General features: G+C 38.6%; 3 protein-coding genes across 5 annotated transcripts; all 3 read right to left on the bottom strand.

The window, feature by feature from the left end:
* Window positions 1-587: 587 nt before the first annotated feature.
* LOC111651629 (transmembrane protein 120A-A-like) lies at window positions 588-8,104 on the bottom strand. 2 transcript variants are annotated; one of them, XM_023401624.2, is made up of 12 exons: window positions 7,935-8,104; window positions 6,630-6,748; window positions 5,879-6,010; window positions 5,632-5,691; window positions 5,447-5,542; window positions 4,641-4,730; window positions 4,369-4,434; window positions 3,160-3,221; window positions 2,705-2,797; window positions 1,550-1,614; window positions 1,331-1,399; window positions 588-1,146 (listed from the first exon to the last, which is right to left on the bottom strand). In XM_023401624.2, exons 1-12 carry the CDS (start codon window positions 8,010-8,012, stop codon window positions 1,033-1,035), a joined length of 1,044 nt encoding a protein of 347 aa, XP_023257392.1. In that variant the 5' UTR covers window positions 8,013-8,104; the 3' UTR covers window positions 588-1,032. The 2 variants fall into 2 exon arrangements, with proteins under 2 accessions (XP_023257392.1, XP_023257391.1); XM_023401623.2 differs by having other exon boundaries at window positions 2,705-2,800.
* A 2,618-nt stretch (window positions 8,105-10,722) lies between these two features.
* styxl1 (serine/threonine/tyrosine interacting-like 1) lies at window positions 10,723-17,117 on the bottom strand. Of its 2 annotated transcripts, none has more exons than XM_023401622.2 (8): window positions 15,875-17,117; window positions 15,649-15,710; window positions 13,732-13,831; window positions 13,343-13,476; window positions 12,826-12,971; window positions 12,621-12,724; window positions 11,967-12,079; window positions 10,723-10,900 (listed from the first exon to the last, which is right to left on the bottom strand). In XM_023401622.2, exons 1-8 carry the CDS (start codon window positions 15,975-15,977, stop codon window positions 10,769-10,771), a joined length of 894 nt encoding a protein of 297 aa, XP_023257390.1. In that variant the 5' UTR covers window positions 15,978-17,117; the 3' UTR covers window positions 10,723-10,768. The 2 variants fall into 2 exon arrangements, with proteins under 2 accessions (XP_023257390.1, XP_087028876.1); XM_087172750.1 differs by having other exon boundaries at window positions 13,732-13,906; window positions 15,875-16,078.
* Window positions 17,118-17,336: 219 nt separating this feature from the next.
* On the bottom strand, window positions 17,337-23,158 carry LOC111651627 (serine/threonine-protein kinase pim-1-like). Its single transcript, XM_023401621.2, has 9 exons — window positions 21,514-23,158; window positions 21,064-21,356; window positions 20,611-20,766; window positions 20,355-20,449; window positions 20,214-20,261; window positions 19,862-20,080; window positions 19,576-19,756; window positions 19,290-19,463; window positions 17,337-19,172 (listed from the first exon to the last, which is right to left on the bottom strand). Exons 1-9 carry the CDS (start codon window positions 21,579-21,581, stop codon window positions 19,081-19,083), a joined length of 1,326 nt encoding a protein of 441 aa, XP_023257389.2. The 5' UTR covers window positions 21,582-23,158; the 3' UTR covers window positions 17,337-19,080.
* Between the last annotated feature and the right edge of the window lie 258 nt (window positions 23,159-23,416).

The raw sequence follows: 23,416 nt of genomic DNA on the forward strand, positions 1-23,416 counted from the left end.
CAGACTGGTATCACCCTCAAGAGACGTAACCCATCTGGAAAAATGAATCCCACATTCCCTGTAAAACAGGACTTTAAATAAAGAGAAGAGTGATGGTTTTTATCCAAAAACAAAAAAGATGTGTAGTTTTGATGGATGAAATCTACTCAGTGTATTTGCATAGACAGGATCTGGGTAGTGTTCACTGTCAGCCGCTACAATTCAATGCTTTCACCTTGTGGTCATTTGGATGTAATGCAGTAATGCACAGAGTGCTTCAAATACACTTTAGAGTACATGTTTGCAAGGAGCAAGGTTTGTAGATTTTGTCCACAATCACATTTATTGGAATCATCATCAAGGATGGGACTGATCATTGTTTAAAGAGAGGTTTGAAAAACTGTGAACCCATCATTTAAATGTCTTTTGTTCCCCCACATAGATTTAAAAAAACAAAAAACACACACATTACAGGTAGGTATAATATGTATTAGAACATCTTAGCGGCAGCAGAGTGATAAGATAAAATATATTCACCCATGATAAATACAGTTTCCACCTGTAACCTGAAGTTACCTTCTGTAACAGAGAACACAAGAACAAGCGGGGATTTGAAGGAGTGTTTTATTGAGCACTTTCTGAAAGGCTAAAACACGGAGCAGCTGCTGAGCAACAAACTGTAGATTTCCCTAAATAAATATAACGCAAATAACATTATATTTTTATTCAGTAACACTTCCTTATCAGAAATGTAAAACTCTGACCAAAACAGACAATCCTACTGAAACAACCTCACACTATTACTTAGTAAGAACCTGCCACAGTTGTTTGGGTTTTTTTTTTGGCCAATCACTGTGTTTAATGTCTTTGGCCTAAACACACATCATTTACCAAAAAATAAGAAATCAAAAGAACTTGAGATGAAAAGGACGTTGATAAAAGTAGCAGTGCATGTAAATGGTCCACAAGGACAACAAAAGTAACATTGACAGAGAGCTCTAAAGAGAATATTAGAGCTATGGTAACTGTTCCATAAACACATTATTCCAGTCTTTATAAGGTCTTGGACTTGTCCTGGTTGTTTATGTATTTCTGGTAAACCACTCCCAGCGTGGTGAAGAAGTTTCCCATGAAGAGCACCATGTAAGAGCAGCCGCACATCACAACCTACGCCACAGGAAGATGATGAACAAATACATCAATAAATAGCTCAGTCAGAGACTCGCAGAAATTTAAATACAGGAAGTATGGTATCACACAAGCGACTGTCTGTATCTGTTTACTGCACATAACGTAAAATGAGCCATCTAACTGAATGTTGCACATAATGACTAAATGTACATTAACAAACCTGCCACTCTTTACACTCTGGGAGCTGGAACATCTTGAAGAGTGTTATACCGTTGTAAAGCTGCCAGAACTGTAAGAGGAGGAACAGTCAAAAATCAAAGATAAAAAGAATTTTAATCTGAATCTCAACCTCATTTACAAATCTACAATCTTTTAAATTTTTTTAATAGAAATGCAAGTAAGTAAAGCAGTGAACACTGATAAGAGACACGATACTCACATGACCAAAGAACAGGAAAGGAAGGAGGAAGGTCAGGCCTCTCCACATCCAGGACTGGAAACCCTCTGAAGACCAGGAGAGAAGAGTCAGTGAGCTGAGATTAACTCCATCTGTCATTATCATTACACTCCAGGATATTCCTCCTGCCTTACTACAATTCATACAAGAGTGAAACACATAGACATGACAGACAGAAAGCATGAAGTAAAATAGATGCATAAAATAAATATTTTTGATAACGATCCTCAAGACTAAAAAATACAAAAATGGTGACCAATATGTGCTGAGTCTACAGCCTCATGTACTTAGACACAGTAGGACCTTGAGCTGAATGCAAACGTGCTTACAATAACAAGGCAGGTATAATATTTACCATGTTCTCCATCTTAGTGCATTAGTGTGCTGACATTTAGTAATTAGCACAAAACACAACGTACAGCTGAGGCTGATGAATGATTTAGTCATGAACCAAAGCGTTGTACAGATTTAAATTTTGACCTGACGATGGCGCTAAATGAAAAGTCAGGGGGATCAGCAAAGGACTTACCATTCATCCTGAGGGGAACATGAATACCTGTACTAAATTTTGCGGAAATTCATCTCAAGAGTTGTGGAGACACTTCACTCAAAACCGCAAATGCGAAACTGCTGATGGCGTGATATAAAAAAGCGATGGGATGGATTCATCCTCTGTGGACCATGAATGTCTGCAACAAACTTCATAACCATCAGGCGAATAGTTGTTGCGATATTTCAGTCTGGGCTAAAGTAGTGGGTTGATGTGCTTACCCGCGGAGCCAGCCCTCCAGCCATGCTTCTGCTGTGGCTGACATGTAACTCGTGACTGCTCTCTGGTGGACAGACTACGTAACGGCACCACTCCTTTCTAAATGACCTTTAACACACCGTTGTCATTTCTGAGGCAATTTCTTGTTACATATCGGCCAAAACACTGTGCGTCTGCAACAAGCTACAGTTGGGAAATAACGTGAGCCTGGCCGGTTAATCGTTTGTCCTGTCCTGCTCTGTACTGCATGCTGTCAACTGTTAATGTGCAGATCTGTTGAGCTGCTTCTCTTTGTATTATTCCAGTCATTCAACTATAAATATACACCTAAGAAATTGGCGACTGACAGCAGTTTAGACTGGACTCACCAACTGTAAGGTCCATGTTATGTCTCTCTCCCAGCGCTCTGAGTCTGTACAAACAGCCGCTCTGGTAGTAGTACTGGAGAAACTGGACAAAGCCTACTTTGCAAACAGAACAGAGAAGAAGAAGAAAACAAGAACACACAAGTGCAACCATGACTTCATTGTTGGCCAAGACATCAGTCATGCAGAATGTTCTGTGTTATCTACCTAAGAGAAACAGACTTTTTTTTTTATGTTTACACTGAAATTGTATCCACACACACACTGATGTGTTAAAATAAGTAAGATTATTAAAATGGAATTATACGAGGAGGATTCAAGTCTACACTATCTTCATATCCAGTCGGCTTTGCTTCATTTTATGGGGTTACAAGAACACTGGCTACACTAATTATGTATATTTCATAATGTACATTAAGTAAATAGTGTGGAATTGGGACTCAGCTTGAATCTCTTACTTTGGTATAGACAGTATGTCAGGAATTGGCTCCTAAACATCTGGTAGAGAGCGCCTTCAGGCCTGCGAACAAAGACAACATCTGGTTAGAATGGAGCACAAACAAGACAAAAATTGATGCTTTTAATTTGACTTTGAATAAATATTTCTATTTCTCTTTATTCCCAGGCCACCAAGTCTATATATATATTTGGTGTTAAAATGGACCTAACATCTCCCCAAGCCAAACACTTCTCACTCCCCTCCCCAGAGCAGGAACAGAGATATTAACCAGCTCCAATGATACTTTTTAAGCCTTTAATTGTAACTCTGAGGTCCTTTGTTACGTTACTGATCATTCTGCGTTGTGCTTTTGGAGTCATATCAGTTGGATGCCCACTTCTTGGAAGAGCAGCTGCAGAACTAAATCGTCTGTCTGACTGATGAATATCTAAATTCTTTGAGATGACTCTGTGACCCTTTCAGCTTTATGCAAATCAACAATTCTTGATAATACGTCTTCTGAGAGCTCTTTTGTGAAACATGGTGACTCCAGATTTGATAACTCCTGACTCAAATTAGTGTTTATTGATGTCAACTCTTTAGCCCATTTTTTAAAATGCCTTTAGTTCCTTTTTCTACTGTTTAGAAATTATGAGCCACATTGTGTAATATGGGACTGTTTTTCTTATGTAATATCCTCACAGAGCCCTATTGTTGTAATGTGATTTTCTCTAATACTGGAAAATTTATTATGTATGCTTAAATTTTTAAGAACTTAATAATGTGTTTACTTTTGTATTTTGAGGAGCTCATTGACTTTAATTTATTGCATACTGGAAGGTGTAGGTATCCTGTAATTGGGGGGGGGGGGGGGGGGGGGGTTGCTGTGTGAAAACCTATAGCCTTTATATGTATGGTGGTGTTTGCATGGCGTTGTTTGTCTCTGTGAATTTTGCCTGGTGAAGGTCTGAGGGACAAAAGCTTGTCTTAACATAGTGAGTCCATTTGATGGACCTTGTGCACGACTCTGGTGTCAACACTCTTTAATCCCACGTGTCTGTCACTGACTGAGACTATATTTGGTGCAAGAACTTTTTTTTTTTTTATATTACAACCTGATGGGAAGGTTTCAACACCGATCAGTCAATATATTATTATAGTTTTTTTTTGTACAGTTGTGAAAGTGTAAATCTTTTCCTTTTGAAGAAAAATGGACAACATCACTCACCAAGTGAGCATGACTCCAGACAGGAAGGTTGACACATAGTGATGGAAAACCCACCAACCCTTGATCCTGAAACAACATGGACGACTGACAATGAAGGATACAGAACCGTTTGTAGCACGGCCAGACAGGAAACCAGTAGGCGAGGTTATGGGGTTACAGGCTCAGGGTTTGAAGTGCCTCTCTATATTACGACGACCTCTGAACCTCTTTATGACCAGTTTAACTAATATCATTATAATTAAAATAGTTGAGACAGTCAATTTGTAACAGACCTTGAGCCGTTGGTGATGAGGATACTCTCCCGGATAGTGAGTGTGCAGTAGTACCACACCAACAGGAAGTTGAAAAGGGCATCAAGGGCTCTGAGAGAAAAAAAAAAAAAGACACATAATGAAGTAAACCACGACCAAATTCAAATATGTAATAGAAATAATTCAACACACTCCTTCATTCTTCTCAGTTTACACCAGTCATACAAGGGGACGCACGAGTCCTCTGTCTGGATCTGATCTGCCACAAATCTTGTTCATAATAACCAAGTAACCAAATGTAAGGATTGACTATCAAAAAGTTTTGTATTTGTAATGTATTTTATATACAGTATATATATATATATATATATATGAAAACATTGGCCAGTATATTGTTATTGGATTTTCATGTACAAGGTTTCACAACATCAACTGATATAAACCTCAACTGTGCACGTGCGTCAGTGCAACATGTTCGGCTTGATGTCAGCTGTTATAAAGAAGATGATTGGCTGTTTCAGGGGAAGAGCAAGGACACATGTGTCATGCAGCTGCCATCTTTGGCGCTTAGCCTTAGTCAGGAGTCTTCAAGTGGTTTGTCTCCTTCCTTCCTTGTAACGTCTCTGACTGAGCGACATTCTCCTTCATCACAATAAACATGGGCACTGTAGTTTATTTTCAGCCGATCCCGCTAACACTGTCCTGCTGTTGTAAATATAGCCCCAAACGTGTATCAATCCAGGGCTGAGAATAGTTCCATTTAGTCACAGGGAGGCGGTCACTCAGACAAGCTCCGCAAACACAGACGAGGCATTTGGAAATCTCACCTGTAGCTGAACAAAAAGCGACAGGTGAAGGAGAACACGAAGAGGATGACGGTGAGGACCAGCTTAAATTTCTCATATTCGTCTTTGTAGGCAAATCTGTTGGGTGGAGCGGAGAGAGACAATATCAATGTGACGGTGACATGGCCGCACTTTGAAAGAGGAAAATTAACATCGGTGTGACTTACTTGGACTGTTTGTTGAGGAGTGTTACGTTGACGTTTCCTAAAACAAGAGTGAGGTATAACCTAAACGGGAAAAGGTGGCAGTCAGTCACAATGCTAACATCTTTAACATTAGAATCATTTTGTTTTTGAGATGTATTTACTATGCCAGTGTGTTTTTCCATGTTTGAAGTGGAAACAAAAAAAAACAACATACTGACAGTTTATCATGAAACTCTTCACAGAATGAAATCATATGACAGAATCAAACCCGTTCTTCTTTGGTAGAAAAGCTTCCATCTCGGTGAAAGCATTAGCTCTGTCTCTGATGGAGTCTTCGATTTCAGCGATGGCATCCACATCGTCTGGACTTAGCTTGGGTGTTGGATGTTTGTTTTTGCATCTAATAATGGAAACACATCGTGACGCAAACACTTGTTGATTTATTTCCTTGCAATTTTACCCAGTGCCCAGCACGGCGGCCACTGTCACTGCCCTAAAGCAGTCTCCCAGACTAACTTTGATTGGTATCATATCGACACTTTAATCTGATCATTTCAACACTCTTTTCTGGTAATATGCTGCCCCCTATTTGTCTGGAGTATAAATTCAACAGTTGGCCAGTTTTTACTCACTGAACCCTTTAAATAACTTAAAACATCCAATTAGCGTTTCATATACGGCGCTGCTCATCTCATTTTCACGCCGTCAGTACAGATTGTGAATATCAGTTAGGTTGCTCCTAAAAACTGTTTTGATTCTACCTTCAGTAAAAGGTCAAAGACATCTTTGAGACGTAGTTATTTCAGCCCTTAGGGAAGGGGAATCCAAAGGTTTTGAATTTTATGAAATGTTATCAAACTCCATCCTTCCACATAAACGCTGCCAATGGCGTTTACGCAAGACCTCGGAGTCTCTGTGGTGAGTGAAATATGACTGAACTGCAGTTCCTAGCCAAAATATGGGCTGCTGTTTTTTGAATTAGCTGAAGACGTTTATGAGTGTTCCTGATCAACACTTACTGCTCTAGCGATGCAGTGAGATCTTTCAGTCTCTTCCTCTGACGTGCGATGGCACCAGAGCAGCTGTCCTGCAGTTTGGCCACTTCTTCAAGTTTCTGTTTATATAGACGATGGGTGTCCTGAAAGAGGAAAAAAAAGTTTTCCAGAGGAATATATAAAGTTGTGTTTTGCAGTGCCAAAGTTTAATTTTTCATTAATTAACAAAAAAGAATTCCAGTGAATAATAATGTCCAACAGGTTCACATTTATCTTTTAAGGCTGCAGTACAGTTTGGAAAAGGGCTGTCATGTAAATAATCCAAGATTTATTTTTTAATGGGCTTAAATGTGCAAAAAATACCAGAGTGGTTCTTCAATGAAGAGTTATTGTTTGTCTTCTGTCATTACTTTAACTTTAATGATACTTTCCCGATTAAATTGTGTCACTGTATGTTAATTATTTGTCTGTTTACATTTTTAGAGGTGTGACGGCTTTGGTATATTTAAACAGAGGCTTTTTATTTCCCACTAAGCATGTGACTTTCAATGACTTTCACTCAGTGTGCTGCACAGTTAGCTGTGTTTAATCGTGATCGTCCACAAGAAGTGGATTCAAGTCTTTTTCAGTTTGTCTTTTATTGTGAAATACAGTGACAGTAATCCCTCTCCAACCTTTGTCTAATGCGAGGGGAATAATGAAGACCTAAAAACTGTGACAAAAATAATGTTATGGTGAAAGTTTCAAACAGTGATGACAGTGTGTTGATAAAACAGAGCTAAAACATTCTGAGATTTCAGATTGTGGGGACTTTCTTGAATGCATCATAAACACTTCATTACTGATGATAACCCTGATAGACAAGATAAACACATGGGTTTACCTGTTGATGTGGTTATTTATACAGGTGAGGCTGACTATGTGCGGGGGCCAAGATTTTTCTGCAACATCATTGCATCAGTAGAGACAAACATTTCCCCTTCAGTGGCATCTTTAGAGTAGCAGTTAAATTACAACACGCCACATTTCCACATATAATCCGGTTTAATTCCTGTATGTGTATCATAGAGTCCTGGTTTAAGCCGTTAAATACCAACACAAAGGATGATGTGCTCTTTCGGTTGAGTGGCATTGTTTCACATTGAAATCGACTCTACCTTTCCCTTACTTTTTGTTTTTCTCTTGGCTGCAACAGTACAATTATCTTTAGCTGCTGAGGGCGGATCCCACTGTCGCCTGAGTGCCCACCCACTCCAGACTGTTAGCTAAACACGGGCAGGAGCACACTTCCATAGGTAAAACCGCAGCTCGACACGCTGTTAAACTTACCTGAATTTGCTGGTAGCCCTTCTCTAAATCATCCCACTCGCGTAAACATTCACTGAAATCCGTCGGACTGAACAACATTTTCTAGCCTGACATCAGCAGACCTCCAGGAGTTGGGCAACACTTAAGATCCGCTGTGTGCAACAGTTGCACCGCTGTCAGTGTCAGAGCTACGCCAGAAAGGGAGAGTAACTTCCTATCAGGGTCTTCAGAATAAAAGCCTCAGTGAGTATTTTGGTGCCCACAGTTGGGTATTTATCAAACTTATAAGAATCACTCTCAGAGACAGCTGTTAAAAAAAAAAAAAAAGAAGTTATAGGCTGAGTGTGAGCAATAATATTTATCAAGTTACTTTTTAAAGCAATTCTCAAGTGATCACAATGACTGAAAGCGTAGAGGAATAGCCCATAAGATAAATAGACCCTACATCTGCTATATTGTATAATTAAAAAATCCTCACTGCTTATATATTTTTTTGTGTAATTTATTTATGTAAAATCTTCAAATCTACAGGAATAATTAACAAGGGAAACAATCTAACGTGTTTATAATGCATCATTATATAAATAGGGATAAATAATAGGAAATTGGTTGAAATAGGAACAAAATTCTGCAGCAAGACATTCTGCTGATGATGGTTGAAGTACATCAGAGAATTCATATAATAATGAGAATCTAATATGACACTGACAAGTGGACACAGATATTGCAAATCTAATAAATAGCAGATTTATTCTCATTATTAGTTTGCACCTCTGATAAATGCCAAAAAGTGGTGTAACATCCTATGAAATGTTCAAATACAAGTCAAAGACTAAAACTACTCTATTTTTAATTGTAGTGCTACTTATGTTTATTCCCATTCTTATTTAAAGAGACACTGAAAAAATAGAAAAGAATAAAGTAAATAAAATTTTACCTTTTCAAGTCTTTTAATTTGTGTCCCTTTTCTCAGTGAGGTATTCTGAAATAAATCAATTCTAGACAAACCACGTGACTTTATGATTGATTATACAGTCAGATTATGTAAATCCATGTTTACTTTATTTTAATTTGATATGTTGTTATAAATGTATTTATATATTTTTCTTTTTTCAGTACTGTAGATGAGCATGCAGCACCTTGACCAGGTCCTACAGATAATTTTACTTTACTAATTCTTTTAATCTGTATATTTGTATATATCTGAAATTGAATAAAGTTCCAGTCTAAAACATTTTAAGAATGGCAATCTTTGAGCTTTTATTTTTGAGGCCACGTAAAGTTTCCGGTTGTATCAACGCTAACGATGGTACCTTTTACAAAACCGCGTGCGTCGTGCTCACTGGACATGCTAATTTGCAGCTGCGTGGTCCAATCAGACGTCCCGTCAGTGATCTCGTTTGAATGTCTATAAATTGTCTCCCTGAGTTCGGCCTGGTAGGCAGCACTACCGCTCCTATGAATTCAGCCTCATTCGCCGAGTTTAACCCCAGATTTATGGCCCTGAGCTCAGCCATCTATAACAGGAACAACCATTTGAATGACTCATGTTGTTTGTTCGGTTTCTACATGGAGGGCACTATGTCACCTGCAAGGTGACTTTCAGGGAGATAAATTACTCACTATCTGCATGTGGCCTATATTTTTAGAGCTGATGTTATGTAACTCTGTAGACAGGGGGGAACTGTCATCTCCAGTATTGTTAGCACCTCTCATAGACCCATGTATGGACTCAAGCACAAAATGACATTTAGGACTGTATGAGGCTTGGAGGTTTTGTGAATGCAAAAGAGTACACAAGGATATAAGTATAGAAAGCACTAGGTGACACTGTCACTTTCTTTGTCCGTTTCTTTTTGTCTCCTCGCATTCTGTACACAGTTCATCCTTGCAGAGTTTTTGAAATGATATCATAAGTAAACAGAACTTAAATTTGGGGAAATGGTTTTAACATCCATGTTCTGTGATTAAAGAGGTAAAAGTGGAGAACAGACCACATGTCGTATTCATACCATATCATGAATTAAAATAATTCTGTATGTTACATCATCACATATACTTCATAATATTCTTCCCTCTCAGATGACAGTAAAACCCTTCATAGCTGTGCACTTGAGAAAGGTGTGCTTGTTTTCTACTGCAGCACACCTTCATTGCTGAACCATCATGCCTGCCAGACCCATTTCTCTTTATTTAAGATCATACAGTTAAGTGGGAGAAAGGATAATAAATCCCAGTAGGGTTGGTGTAACTGAGGTAGCCTTTATTATATTGTTTTCTCCCACACACTGTAATAATGTTTATTAATGAGTGAAATGTGCACTTTAATATAGCTGTTCTCCCCTTTTTACTCTTTAATTACATAGTATGAACGAGGTTTACACCATATGTCTCCAGTACTATCCCCTGTAGGCACTCAGCACACAGTATTTACAAAAGTACTTAGTCTAATTTATTTCTCCTTTCCTCTAAAATGCCCAGTTGTTACTTCTTTGTTCCCCATAGTCGTAACCATGGTAACTATTTTATTGGTACCTAATTCATACAAGAAAATTACACTGTAAATCTCAGGCTGCATTCTAAAGTATTACCAGGAAAAAAAAATCTAAAACAATATGTGCTTGATTGTCGAGATGTAACAAGGCTGCATATGTAATCTTGAAATTCACTCAGCCTTGTAGAGCTGCAGCCTATGTTTTAAGAATAAGTCTCTTAATGGAACAACAGAAGAGATGTCCCTGGAATAATAATAATAATAATAATAATAATAATAATAATAATAATAATAATAATGATGATGCAATGCGACTGAAATCCGTTTTCTTTACTGAATATGAACTAGTCACATTCCTTTGTTAAAAATGCGGTTCAGACATATCGGTGACTTTTGTTCCCATGGTGTGAAGCTCCCATTCTGAAAGCTGCTGTAGAAACCCGGTGTTTGGCCTCATGGTGGGTTTACATTTGAGCATGTACTTCCAGGCCTCCTGAAGAGAGTCAAAACAACAGCATTATCTACTGTAAATGTAATAATATTCACATGCTTTCTCTCCATGATCCAAGTCAGCCTCTTGTCTGTGTTTAAAGAGTAGTTTGATAGTTTGGGAAATGTATATTCACTCTCTCTTTCTGAGATTCAGGTGAGAAGATTGATACCACGAAATGCAAAATATGTAGGTGGAGCCAACATTAAAATCACAACTTGTCGCTTTTAAGTTTATGATTTTCTACAAATGAAACAGATAAAATACAGTATCTTTATGCTAAGCTGCGCTAATTGCCTAGCTTTCATTACAATCATAAAAGTATAAAAGCAAATACAGTTAACTTATCTGCTTGTAGCTCACAATAGGAGGGTCACAGTAACTCATCAAACTGTCGGTAAGAAAGCGAAAGGACAGAGCTGGAGTCACGGCATGGTTAGCCTAGCTTAGCATAAAGACTGGAAGCAGGGGGAAACGACTAGCTGCGACCTGTCCAAAATTCAACACTGCTCCAACACCTCTAAAGCGTATTTATCAACACACTGTATCTTCTTTGTTTAATACAAGCCTAAAAATGACAACTGGTGGTTTTTGGTTTGGTTCTGTAACCATTTCTTGGTGAACAGTTGCTGGACAGAGTGACAGTGTGCAGCATCACAGGTTGCCAGGTTTGGTACCACCACAGACTTATAGCTAAACATGTGCTCACTGAACATATCTGCCAAAGTGTACTGTAGCTGAGCACAGTGCACAGAAGTTCTGGATGGACGGATAAACTGTTCGTCAAGAAACAGATACAACATGTAAATCCCCCTTAAACCACAAATTGTCTTTTTTTTATACTTATACTAACAAGATACTGAACAATTGCATGTCCAGGGCTTTGAAAACTCATTTTCTGGCTCTTATTCCAGTTTGGAACAAAATCATCATCTTAAGAGTTGAGACTTTCAGCAGAGCTACATCTGCTTACTTATTACTTATTATCATCTAGAGATCACATTGTATGGCACATACTGTTACTGCATTCTGCACACACTGAAACCAAAACCGAATGAACCACACTTACCTCCAGTGTGTATTTGAGGTGGTGCATGAGAAAAGCAATGGTCAGAGCACTGCAGCGGCTTCTGCCCTGCCTGGAAACTATCAGGACACGAGAGCCCATGTTGATGTGTGACCCTGAAAACAGAAGATAGATTACAGAGATTATTTCAATGAACAAAAAACCTCTAAACCAAACCAATCCACATAACACCAGCAATATTAATGGCAAATTTAACAACAAAAAAAAAGGATCTTAATATGTATTAAACCATTTCATCAATGAAACTTGTACATAAAACCCCCAAATGACCTCTGACCTGTAAGTTTTTGAGTAAACAGGCACAGATTCAACAGATTCCTTAATGCACTTTAAAATAAATAAATCATGCAATCTTGTAAGCTTTATTATCTTCATATTTAAATGAATGGAATATCAGAATTTTGTGAATGATGTACAGTTAATATCACATTGTGTTAGATCTTGGAAATTAAGCATATACATGTAGGTGTTACACCCTTCTGCATTTTACATTTATATTTGTATTCTTGACAACTGCAGTTAACAGTGATGTGCAGAAAGCCCCATGACAGTTTTGCAGTTCTCATGGGAACATGACACTACAAACTTTTGCAAGGATTTAAAACAGCTTATTTAGTAAAGCATAGCGTGACTTACCAATAAAACTACAAATCCTTTCAAAATTTGAATACAAATCAGACTCCACTGAGTCAGCAACAGGGATGCTGAGGATGGTCTGGCTCCATTTTATTGACCTAGATCTGAACAAATCCAAAGGAAATTCAGAACAAACTCAACAGTAAAGACACATGACATCCAGAATTTTCTCTAATTATATTTTAAATGTTCAGTCCTGCCTTACTCCAGAGTGTCACTCAGTGAGATGCTGATGACAGCCTTGATTTTCAGGTCTTTGAGGATACTGGAGTCTGTGCCTTGTTTCTGGTCACCCATATACAGCAGTCCTGCTATGACCTCCACTGGATAAGTCTTCAGGTTTTCCAGCTCCTGAGACAACCCAGAAATATATTAAACTGTATTTATCTGCAGCAGTTTGAATCGTCTGATATTTTAAGGGAAAAAGATAATTACATAATGATTGGGATTCATAAGTGCGGCTGGCCTACTAACCTGGAAAAATGGACGAGTGTCCTGGGGCTCTCAAAATCTCATCTTAAACTGTGTGTTACTTGATGATTTTATTAATTGAATATTTGCACAGACAAATGTATTGTGAGAAGTTGTACCCCTAGAGTTTATATCAGTGATGGCAGATTCTAATTTATTACTTGATTTTGTACCACCTGGATGATTGACATGAGCCAGCACAGACTTAATTATGAGTGTATGACGCTCCAGGTCAGCTGTGTCTGTCTTACTGTGATGGTGTACATAATTTTCTCAGTCCTTAAGAAAGGGTAGAGCGCTGAGAACCTCTGAAAGCCTCCTCTCACAATGTGGACTGGATACAGGCTAGCTTTAGCCAGCACCTGGGCACATTCAACTGCTCTGCCTGCAATCACAGTCAGAACCCAAGTGATAAACATCAGTGTGTCGATATTGAATGGGAGCGTTTGCATTTGGGAACTAGGTTTTCAGAGCAGGAAAACTGTGTAAATACAGAAAGTACTTTGTTACATACAGAATAAAACAAGAATCTTTGGCCTTAGCTACACACCATTATGTTGCCCATTAGTGGACTGGTAAATCATCATTTTCAATACTCTCAGAGATGCTTTGGTGGAACATTTCCAGTGTGGCACCGTACCTTGCTCCTGCAAACAGCTGGCATTGCTATCATAGACCACCACGTGCTGCATACTGTCAACCTCCACAGCCACTGGCAGGAGGAATTTGCCTTCTGAATCCTGGAAAGAGTCACCGGGAAAGTTTTGATATTTGAAGCACAAAATAATCCGAGAAAGGATTAGGGAACTAAGAAACTAAGCTGTTATGCAAGGCTTGTCTTTTCATTTCTTAAACTTACATCCTCTAACCACAAATAAAAGCGCGAAGTGTATCCCTTTCCTTAAATATCACACCTTTCAAGAGCAAAACTACTCTACTAAACTACTAATTTTAGCTACTCCATTTCTTGTGGGAACAGATACAGTCTTAACATTTCATTACCATTTGCACCAAGTCGAAGTCGAGGGATGTAGTGTGTGATTTAGAAGGTAGTTCAAATGAACAGTAGGCTACATTAAGCCACTCTCAATAGTGGCATATAAATCAACATTACATTGCAGCTGAGTCCGTTCTTTTTAATGTAATCAATAAATAACCCTAAATCTTAACAAAATCACAACCTGAGTCAGATGTAGAGTTCCTAATCTCTTCCAAATGAAGACAGAAATCATTGAGACACTTCCCAATTTGAGAGGGGGGGTCTCTCAAAATAACTCAGAACAACCCAAAACGGCACGTACAGTCTATGTCAATTTACTTCCAAGTAGTTATGCTAAATAAATGAAATATTTCCTTTCAGCTTTTTACTTATTTAATTTTTTAAAAACAGTTAGTTCCTACCAAGTAATTTGACTGGACGAGAGGCATTCCACGAGTGCTGACCTAGAGTACAACAGCACTGGGACTCTTAACTACATGTATCACTCCGCCTCACCGGTGTTCCATCAACCGTTAATTAGTGTTACATTCACAGTCGTTATCTATCTTAGATTATAGCAAACTTTGCAAAGATGAATATATTTCAGAAACAACATTTGAATTAAATGATGTATGATCGTTAGAAGAGGATGAAGGGACGAAGCCTGGATACTTCAGCGCACTCCTGAGGTAACGTGTAAACAAAGTGGCTAGCTAGTGTGCACTGTGCAGGTCGGGAAAATATTTATGTGCTGCTTAGCAACAGTCCAGTACCAGTCCAGCTGCGGAACTATTTGTGTTGGCGTTGCCAAATAAATGTTAATATAAACAAACAAATCTTATATAACTAACTAATGTGGCGCTCGTAGAACCGTTGTATAAAAGTAATATCACACTCGAGGTCGTGATTTCTAGTGAATATCAGCGCGGCAGTGATCCGGGGGCCGCATGCCGATTACCGTAGTCAATCACAGCCGTGCTGATAATCAGTAGCTACAACATCACTCGCTCTCGTGTGATATTGCTTAATTAGCTGAAGTCTAGTCTTTTAATGGAACAGTCTTTGATCCTCTCCACCCCCTCATCCCAAAGCTCATCGTATATCTCAGAGCCAATTTCCATTTTCCAATCTTCCCTGAGAGGTGGGCTGTAAAACGTTATCTACAAACAGTGGTATTAGATACCACCTGTTGCTCCCTTAATTCATAATGGGTAAGGAAATGACACGTGAGCTGTCTATTTAGGCCTACAAAGATGTACTCTCATACAATTTATTCCCTCATATTTATAATTTAAGTTTGATTTTTCTTACATCATACAAGATTATTCATCATTTATATCAAGGAAACTAAACATGCTTTTAAGTAGGGTTACTGCATTATCATTACAGCAGAGTTTTTCTATTTAAATTCTTTTGGTTGTACTTTATGTAAAACAACCAGTTTCATTGTTATTTCTAAGAGCTAAATTGGTTTGACTGTAACTACAGATACAGGTTTAATTGATATGATTTTTTATATTTAAAGTGGATATATATCTGACCTCCATTCACTAATATACAGTACAATAATTTTCATACCATTTTGACATTTTTAGCTGTTATGATGTGACTCGTGTTGTAATCTCGGGTTTCACGAGCATCTAAAAAGGAGACATACAATACAAAAGTAAGTTACAGCAAGTTTAAAAATTAAAGATTAAATTAAAGCAGAGCAATCAAGCAAACCCAACTCATATCTAACAGTCACACACACTCCAGCACTGACAACCTGTGATAACTAGCTGAGCCGAGTCCTGTCTCTTACCAATCAAACAGAGGTAGTTGATCTCTGCCAGCCTTGACACACACCTGCACTGGTTGAGGAGATTGTAAAGTTTAAGGGGCTCACACATCGTGATATCAGCCATGACAGGAAGAACAATATAAAAACAATGGGCTAGAAACAAACAAATCAAGAACAGCTGAACATCATAATTAGCTTGACCTACATCTACAAATGAGCATGATGTCTAACTCAGTTGCTTTCAAAGTTTGTTTGTATGGGCCCTGTTGCTAAGCAACTCAGTGCCCTCCCTCATTGGTGGTTGGTGATGAAGCAGATCCTTAAAGTCACAATGACCCATTTCCTGATGAGGAAAATGACATGTTCATTCAAATATAGTGATAAAAAAGTTTATTTAATTGATTTTTTATTCATTGTTTCATTCCAATGTGCAGATTTTTATTTATCTGAATTGGTTGTACAGAGCTTTTTGGTGGTAAGAAATTCTGTGTCAAATTAAGGCAAAAAATCAAAATAATCTTGCTCCTTCAGCTGGTACAGAGTGGAGCTGCTAGACTTTAAGCAAATTCAGCTAGACAAGATCATATCACCACTATCTTAATTGGTTACCACTCAGTTATACAGTTAATTAATTTTAACAGTTTTCTGATAATGTTTAAAGGTTTTAAAACAAATCACAAGATTCAGTAATGAATAATCTGTGGTTCAAACTCATAAATGGTACAACCAGCAGATATAACGTGATCTTGGGGCTTTTGGGGTCCCTGTGATACAGTTGTCCACTTTTCCTGATTGGTGATTCAGCTTTGTAAATCCTTGATCAAGAACAAGGTGACCAGGCCTTTGCTGTCAGGGCTCCTCTGCTCTGTTTTCAAAGTCTTTTAAACCACTTCTCAAAACATCTTTAAACCATTTTATTTAGTTTCATTTTGTATGTATTTTATTTATTTATTTATTTATTTTACTCTTTTTAAATCTTATATCATTGTGATACATTGTATTCTGTTTAATTTAATTTACTGATTTAATTTGGAAACGTAGTCCTGTTTTAATCTTGATTCTCTCATGTAAAGCACCTTGTGCCTTTGCTATGAAAGGTACTGTATAAACAAAGTTACTTCTTCTGTGTTTTAATGATGATAATAATAATAATAATAATAATAATAATGTCTCAGAGTAATTATACTAATTTTAAGGTAAGATGTCATCTCTTAATGAAAGAGGAAAGGTTTTTTTAACAAACCAAAAATGTTTCATGATTGCAAAATAAACAAAACACATGACCTTTAATTAAGAACCATCCACTCATAATCTCAATGTCAAACTGTTTATTTTTATACAATATAAAATATAGATAATGTGTTTGAATGTTTTAAATATAAAATATAAAATATAAATAAATATAAATAAATATAAATAAATAAATAAAATATAAAAAATAAATTCTCTTTAAAAACATTAAAAATGTTGAAACAGGCCAGCAGAAGGACAGACAGAGACAGACAGACACACTCACACAGGAAAGTAGATAGGCAGACAGACAAACAGACAGGCAGGCAGAGATATACTGAGAGACAGAGAGAGAGAGACGGACAGAGAGAGAGAGAGCGAGAGACAGACAAACAGACTGAGAGAGAGTCAGAGCGAGAGACAGAGAGACAGGCAGAGAGAGAAACTGACAGAGAGAAAGACTGAGAGAGAGAGACAGAGAGACAGACACAGACCGAGAGCAGTCCCACCCCAAGTATAATTTTGGTGAAAAAATATAATAGAAAATATAAATAATGTTTTAAATATAAAAAATAAATTATAAATAAAATATAAAAAATAAATTCTCTTTAAAAACATTAAAAATGTTGAAACAGGCCAGCAGAAGGACAGACAGACAGAGGCAGACAGACAGACATACTCACACTCACACAGGAAAGTAGACAGGCAGACAGACAGGCAGACAGACAGGCAGGCAGACAGACAGGCAGACAGACAGGCAGACAGACAGACAGACAGACAGACAGACAGACAGACAGAGAGAGAGATACTGAGAGACAGAGAGAGAGAGACGGACAGAGAGAGAGAGCGAGAGACAGACAAACAGACTGAGAGAGAGAGTCAGAGCGAGAGACAGAGAAACAGGCAGAGAGAGAAACTGACAGAGAGAGACAGAGAGACAGACACAGACCGAGAGCAGTCCCACCCCAAGTATAATTTTGGTGAAAAAATATAATAGAAAATATAAATAATGTTTTTGAATGTTTTAAATATAAAAAATAAATTATAAATAAAAATAAATAAAATCTAAAAAAATAAATTCTCTTTAAAAACATTAAAAATGTTGAAACAAGCCAGCAGAAGGACAGACAGAGGCAGACAGACAGACATACTCACACTCACACACACACAGGAAAGTAGATAGGCAGGCAGGCAGACAGACAGAGAGATACTGAGAGACAGAGAGAGAGAGACGGACAGAGAGAGAGAGAGTAAGAGACAGACAAACAGACTGAGAGAGAGAGTCAGAGCGAGAGACGGAGAGAGCGAGTTTTAAATACAAAAAATAAATTATAAATAAATAAAAAATAAATTCTCTTTAAAAACATTAAAAATGTTGAAAAATTGAAACCAATGTTATGTTGTGGTTGGCCAGACCACATCCTATACTTGTTTCCTATCTCAGTCTGATTCATTCCTGAATGTTCGATCATTATCATTAAACAAAGCGTGCTCTGAGAACGACTGATATTTTTAGCGGCCGTGGTATAAGTGAGATAGTGTCCGAACATAATGGCTGATTGGGTTCCGCGGGTCTATATCAGCAGCAGGTCCTGACCCAGCCCAAGCTCTCTAAGAAGACGAGGAAAAACTCCCCAAAATCCCGAGGCTAGAGGGAAGATGGGAAGAAACCTCGGGAGAGGCAATTCAAAGAGAGATCCCCTCTCCACGGACGGCTGGGGGTGCTACAGGAACTGCATTGGAAAAATGTTATGTAAGAAGTCTGATATAGACCAGTTAAATAAAGCCTATTAAAGTCAGATTAAAGTCCAATTAATGTCCAATTAAAGGATGTCGTTGCATCATCCTTGCTGTAAAAGAGAGAAAGGCATTTGTAATTATCCATTAATGATCCATAAGACTGGCACTTACCTGTGGTATGGTGTGTATGGTCTGAATAATTTGAAGTGTGTGTGTGTGTGTGTGTGTGTGTGTGTGTGTGTGTGTGTGGGGGGGGTTTATCTGAGCCAGGGGTGAAGCTGGAGCTGCTCCAGGGTCGGGCGACGCGCTGGGAGTTTGGTCAAACACATTTTCAAGAAATCCTGGCAATCTGGAGAGAAAGATGCAGGGTGGGGGTTAGATGATGAAGGTGACGGCTCCAGTCGTCCATCAGAGTGAACGGATGTGTGTCTGCTTACAGGTTTGTGTCTAAGTGTGTTTTTCTTACTCTCGGACAGTTGTTTGTTGATTTTCAGCTTCTTTGTCAGGAACTTTCTGGTCTCGAAACGTTCTCGTCTGTGGAACATTTCGAACAGGACCACTCCTACTTGCCACACTGTGGTGGGGCTGGCGCTGTAGGTAAAATGACTGTAATACTCTGGAGGGATGTGATCACAGGTACCTAGAAGACACACACACACAATAATAAGAGGATGAGTAGGAGGAGAAGCTTTGATTAAACGTTACAGACCAGTGAATTATTGAGGAGCAGTAGTGGAAGCCAGACATCTTACCATAGAAATCTTGAAAAACCGATCTTTTCTTGAAGAAACAGCTGAGTCCAAAGTCGATGAGGCGAACACGCGGGACGTCTGAGCCCGTCTCAATGAGGATGTTTTCAAGTTTGATGTCCCGGTGAAAGATGCGCTGATTCTCCAGTTCGGTTGCTGCTTGAAGTAGCTGTTTCACTATGACCTGAGAGAGAGACAGACGGAGAGACATGGTGACTCTGTGTTAGCTGTTGTGATTCAAAGCTGACCACAACTGCCGTCCTACACATAAGATCCTCCAGTAGCTTACCTTGGCCTCCTCCTCCTGAATAGTGCCTCGTTTGACCTCCAGGTACGTGAAGAGGTCCTCGCAGGGGACTGGTCTTTCCAGCACCAGGATGAGCTTCTGGCCCAGGTCATACCAGTCCAGTAGAGACACAGGCGCTGACGTCCCCACTGATCCAGGCGTTTCAGCAGAGAGCTTCAACATGACAGCCACCTCCACAGACAGCTCGTTCCCATTCTGGTCCTGAAACATAACAACAGGATAGAGGATGAGGGAGAGATGCTCCATAGATGACTATAATTCATTCCCACTACATTCAGTTAGTGAGGGTGTTGATGAATGCAGCACATTTCAACAACAGTCTGTGTTTACTCACCGTTTCCTTACAAAACACCTTGTTTTTTGGTATGTGTTTGATAGCTACCTACAAGACACAAACAGCACTTTGGTTAGCACATTATGACCATATGGTGTGTGTGTGTTTGTGTGTACATGAGAATGTGTGTGTATCACTTACTGGTAAATGATCTGCTTTGCGGTAGCCAGCAAACACAGACCCACATCCACCTTCACCGAGCTGTTTCTGCTGTTTGTATTTGGCCTTAAATTGAGCTAAACACAAACACACATATTTTGTTTTAATACAATTGTGAAGAACATTAATTATTCAAGCTCAAATATGAATCCCTCCGATGTTACACCTGATGTAAATCCTCGTTTTAAACCCCACCTTAACACAAAGTCAAACTCTACATTAATGACTTCCTACTTACCTCTCTGGGCGTCTACTGACTCCTCCACCTCCTTCTTTGTCTCCTTGGGGTCCAGTCTCCTCTTCTTCCTTTGTCCTTCTCCTTCAGCGGTGGCCTTTCTCTTAACGCTTTTCTTGCTCACAAATGTACTGCAGCCTTCTAAAGGGTCGCTGCTCTCTGCAGAAGAGAAAAACACCCAGAGGAACATCAGCTTGTTGGACAATAAAATCCTCCAACCTAAATGACAAATATGAAAGTCTGCTCATCTACAACAAGGTGCAAAAAACTCAGCGACAAATATCTCAAAATATGGACAGAAAAAAAACTAAAACAAGCTGCACAAATAAATACTTTACTCTATATTCTATGCATCTGTATGTATGTGTTTTAAAATGTGCATGTGTTGTCATTGTGGAATCTTCAAAGAAAAAACACACTCCCAACTGTAATTTCACATGATCAGGTTAGGTTTACCAGTGTCCACTGAGGTGGAGGCCGAGTCCTCGTTGTTTTTGAGAAGGTAGAATACTGGCATCTTCTTCTTCTTCTGCTGCTGCTTTGATGGCCCCTCTCCGTCATCCATTACTTTCCTCTTCCCTCTCCTCACGATGCCATCCTCTTTATTGCTGCCACAGGGTTCAGCCATCTCAGAGGCCCTTCTCCTTTTTCTTTGGGTCTCCTTTTCAGGACTGGCCTTCCTCTTAGGTCTCTGAGTCCTGCTATCCATTGCAGGTGATGCATTTTGTTGAGTGCTGCTGCTGCTGCTGCTGCTGCTGCTCTCTGTAAATGAGGAAAAACACAGTGAAACATTGGAAAATCAATTTGTTGTGAATTGTAGAGGCTAACTTTTTGAAATTGTCTTTTTTTTCTTTTTTAATAACCTTTCAGCATGAGAAAAAGGGCTCACCAACAGTCATTTCTCACTTACCTTTATCTCCCCTGAGAGCCTGACAGCGGCGATTCTTAATCTTCCTTCCAGGTGCTTTATCCATGAAGATTCTCCAGAAGTTTCGAATACGATAACTTCACGAACAATTTAACTAACTTCACTAACACGACGATTGAACGTAGATCCAACAGTTGTATGCTGAAACGTGTCTCCCGGCGTGTTCTTTAGGTGTGACGTATAGAACACGGAATGTGCTCCTGTCAGTGACGTCACACAGAGGTGTTCTGGAATATGCAAATGAACGTTTGAAAATAAATTGTGCATGTGAGACATGTGAAAGTGTTTGTTTCAGTGAAAGTCATTAAGTCACATCTCAAATGAGTCAAACGATACACGCATACTGTACAGTTGTTGATATCCGCTGTTTGTCAGTCACCTGATACAACTCTGTCTATACAACTCTTATGTTTATATACAACTAAATTGCTACAACAAATATGTTTTGAAGGAAACATAATTGTGACAGCACTCATTAATGTTTCTATTAACAAACTGATGCAACATTGTGTCATATACTTTACTTTTCTGTACAACTAAACTGCATCAGATAACTTAATCACCAGCTGGATTACGTTCTGAGGCAATATTTTTTTTTTTTGTTGAATGAAAAACTATGTTTATTAGCAGATTCACAAGAAGCTGGTTGGGGTGAATGATGTCAGTACAAAGCACACAAGAGTCACTCTAGAGACCAGGGCATCGCATCCACTGTCTGTGGTTGGTTTAGCACTCTAGTTAGGAAAAGACTGGTTTCAGTTAAATGTTTGTGATGACATAGATACTGCACTGAAAGGTTGGATATTTAGTTGTAAAACAAATGATTTGGCCGTTAATATTTTACTGCTAGCGTTCACTGCAACATGTCCAATATGTAAATTTGTAAAAACGTTATCTGTAATCCACCATCTGCCACTGGAAGAAACCTGAAAAGCTTCAGTGCTGTGTGAGTCTCCCTATTATTATGTCAACCAAAGCAATCAAGGAAATATCCTGTGCAATCCAATGTCATGTAGCGATGGGTACACACTGTATATATGTATTGATTGCATACACAGTTACTAATAGTGGCCTGTGATTTGTCTTTTTGTGTAGCTTCCCTGTGTGTCTGCAACAGTTTGATCCAAAACTCCTGAGGCCAAAAATGAATCCATAGAGGGAAAGTAGGCCACGGTCATCTATTGAAAAACTGTCAACAAATGGTTAGTGTGCTGCGGGCCTCTGACTGCTGAGGTCATATCAGAGCTCAGTTCCCTCAGAAGATAGCAGGGCAGTAAATTATCATTCCCAAGTAGGGATTATAGAGAGGGACAGTCATTTAAGCAGATGGCGCATTAAATCTTCAGCACAATAGATTATAAAGGTAATGACTATTATCACAAGTTTCATGTGGAAAATCCTCTTTGGGTGACGGTTACATAACAATATACCCACGTGGAAAATAAAGTGACATTATCCTCTTAGAACCCACCTGTTTTAAACCTAATTCGCAATCATTTGCATATGTAAATGTAATACGCTTATAACAGAAGAACTGAAAGGTTTCTGAAAATGTGCTTGTTTTGCATGTGACTACAACCCAACCTAAACTACAGCAGCTCATACATGGTATTTAAAAAAAAAAAGAAAAAAAAAAAAGTATTTTTCAGTCCTCTCCTGTTAAAAAAAAAAAAGTAATATTATAACTACCAACAGGATATACTTTATGCAAGAACATTGAGAAAACCTCCACAATACTTCCACATCTTGTCAAAAACTGCTGTGTGAAGCTTCAAGGCCCCTTGGCCTAAAAGTTTAGTTTAGTAGGCCTTATAGTTCATCTTTTCACTGGCGCCCATAAACCTCTCTAAAAGGGAAACTGGGAGAAATGAGCTTTAACTA

The sequence above is a fragment of the Seriola lalandi genome, unplaced genomic scaffold, assembly GCF_002814215.2.
Source record: "Seriola lalandi dorsalis isolate HSWRI2012SDOR001 ecotype SW California unplaced genomic scaffold, Sedor1 jcf7180002053710, whole genome shotgun sequence".
Lineage (NCBI taxonomy): Eukaryota > Metazoa > Chordata > Actinopteri > Carangiformes > Carangidae > Seriola > Seriola lalandi.

Bases quoted from the DNA above. Each gene is read 5' to 3' on its own strand.
- LOC111651629 (XM_023401623.2), bottom strand. From the start codon at position 8,012: ATGTTGTTCAGTCCGACGGATTTCAGTGAATGTTTACGCGAGTGGGAT. The intron at 3,222-4,368 runs GTGAGTGATGTT...CTTTGTTCGCAG, and splicing joins TCTGGAGTCATGCTCACTTG to GCCTGAAGGCGCTCTCTACC. The intron at 1,615-2,704 runs GTGAGTCCAGTC...CCTGGTCTTCAG, and splicing joins TAACATGGACCTTACAGTTG to AGGGTTTCCAGTCCTGGATG.
- styxl1 (XM_087172750.1), bottom strand. From the start codon at position 15,977: ATGGCTGATATCACGATGTGTGAGCCCCTTAAACTTTACAATCTCCTC. The intron at 13,907-15,648 runs GTATGAAAATTA...ATAACAGCTTAG, and splicing joins CAGCTAAAAATGTCAAAATG to TTTCTTAGTTCCCTAATCCT. The intron at 12,972-13,342 runs GTAAGACAGACA...GGGTTGTCTCAG, and splicing joins AAATTATGTACACCATCACA to GAGCTGGAAAACCTGAAGAC.
- LOC111651627 (XM_023401621.2), bottom strand. From the start codon at position 21,581: ATGGATAAAGCACCTGGAAGGAAGATTAAGAATCGCCGCTGTCAGGCT. The intron at 19,757-19,861 runs GTAAGCTACTGG...TCTCTCTCTCAG, and splicing joins TTCAGGAGGAGGAGGCCAAG to GTCATAGTGAAACAGCTACT. The intron at 19,464-19,575 runs GTAAGATGTCTG...TGTGTCTTCTAG, and splicing joins GGTTTTTCAAGATTTCTATG to GTACCTGTGATCACATCCCT.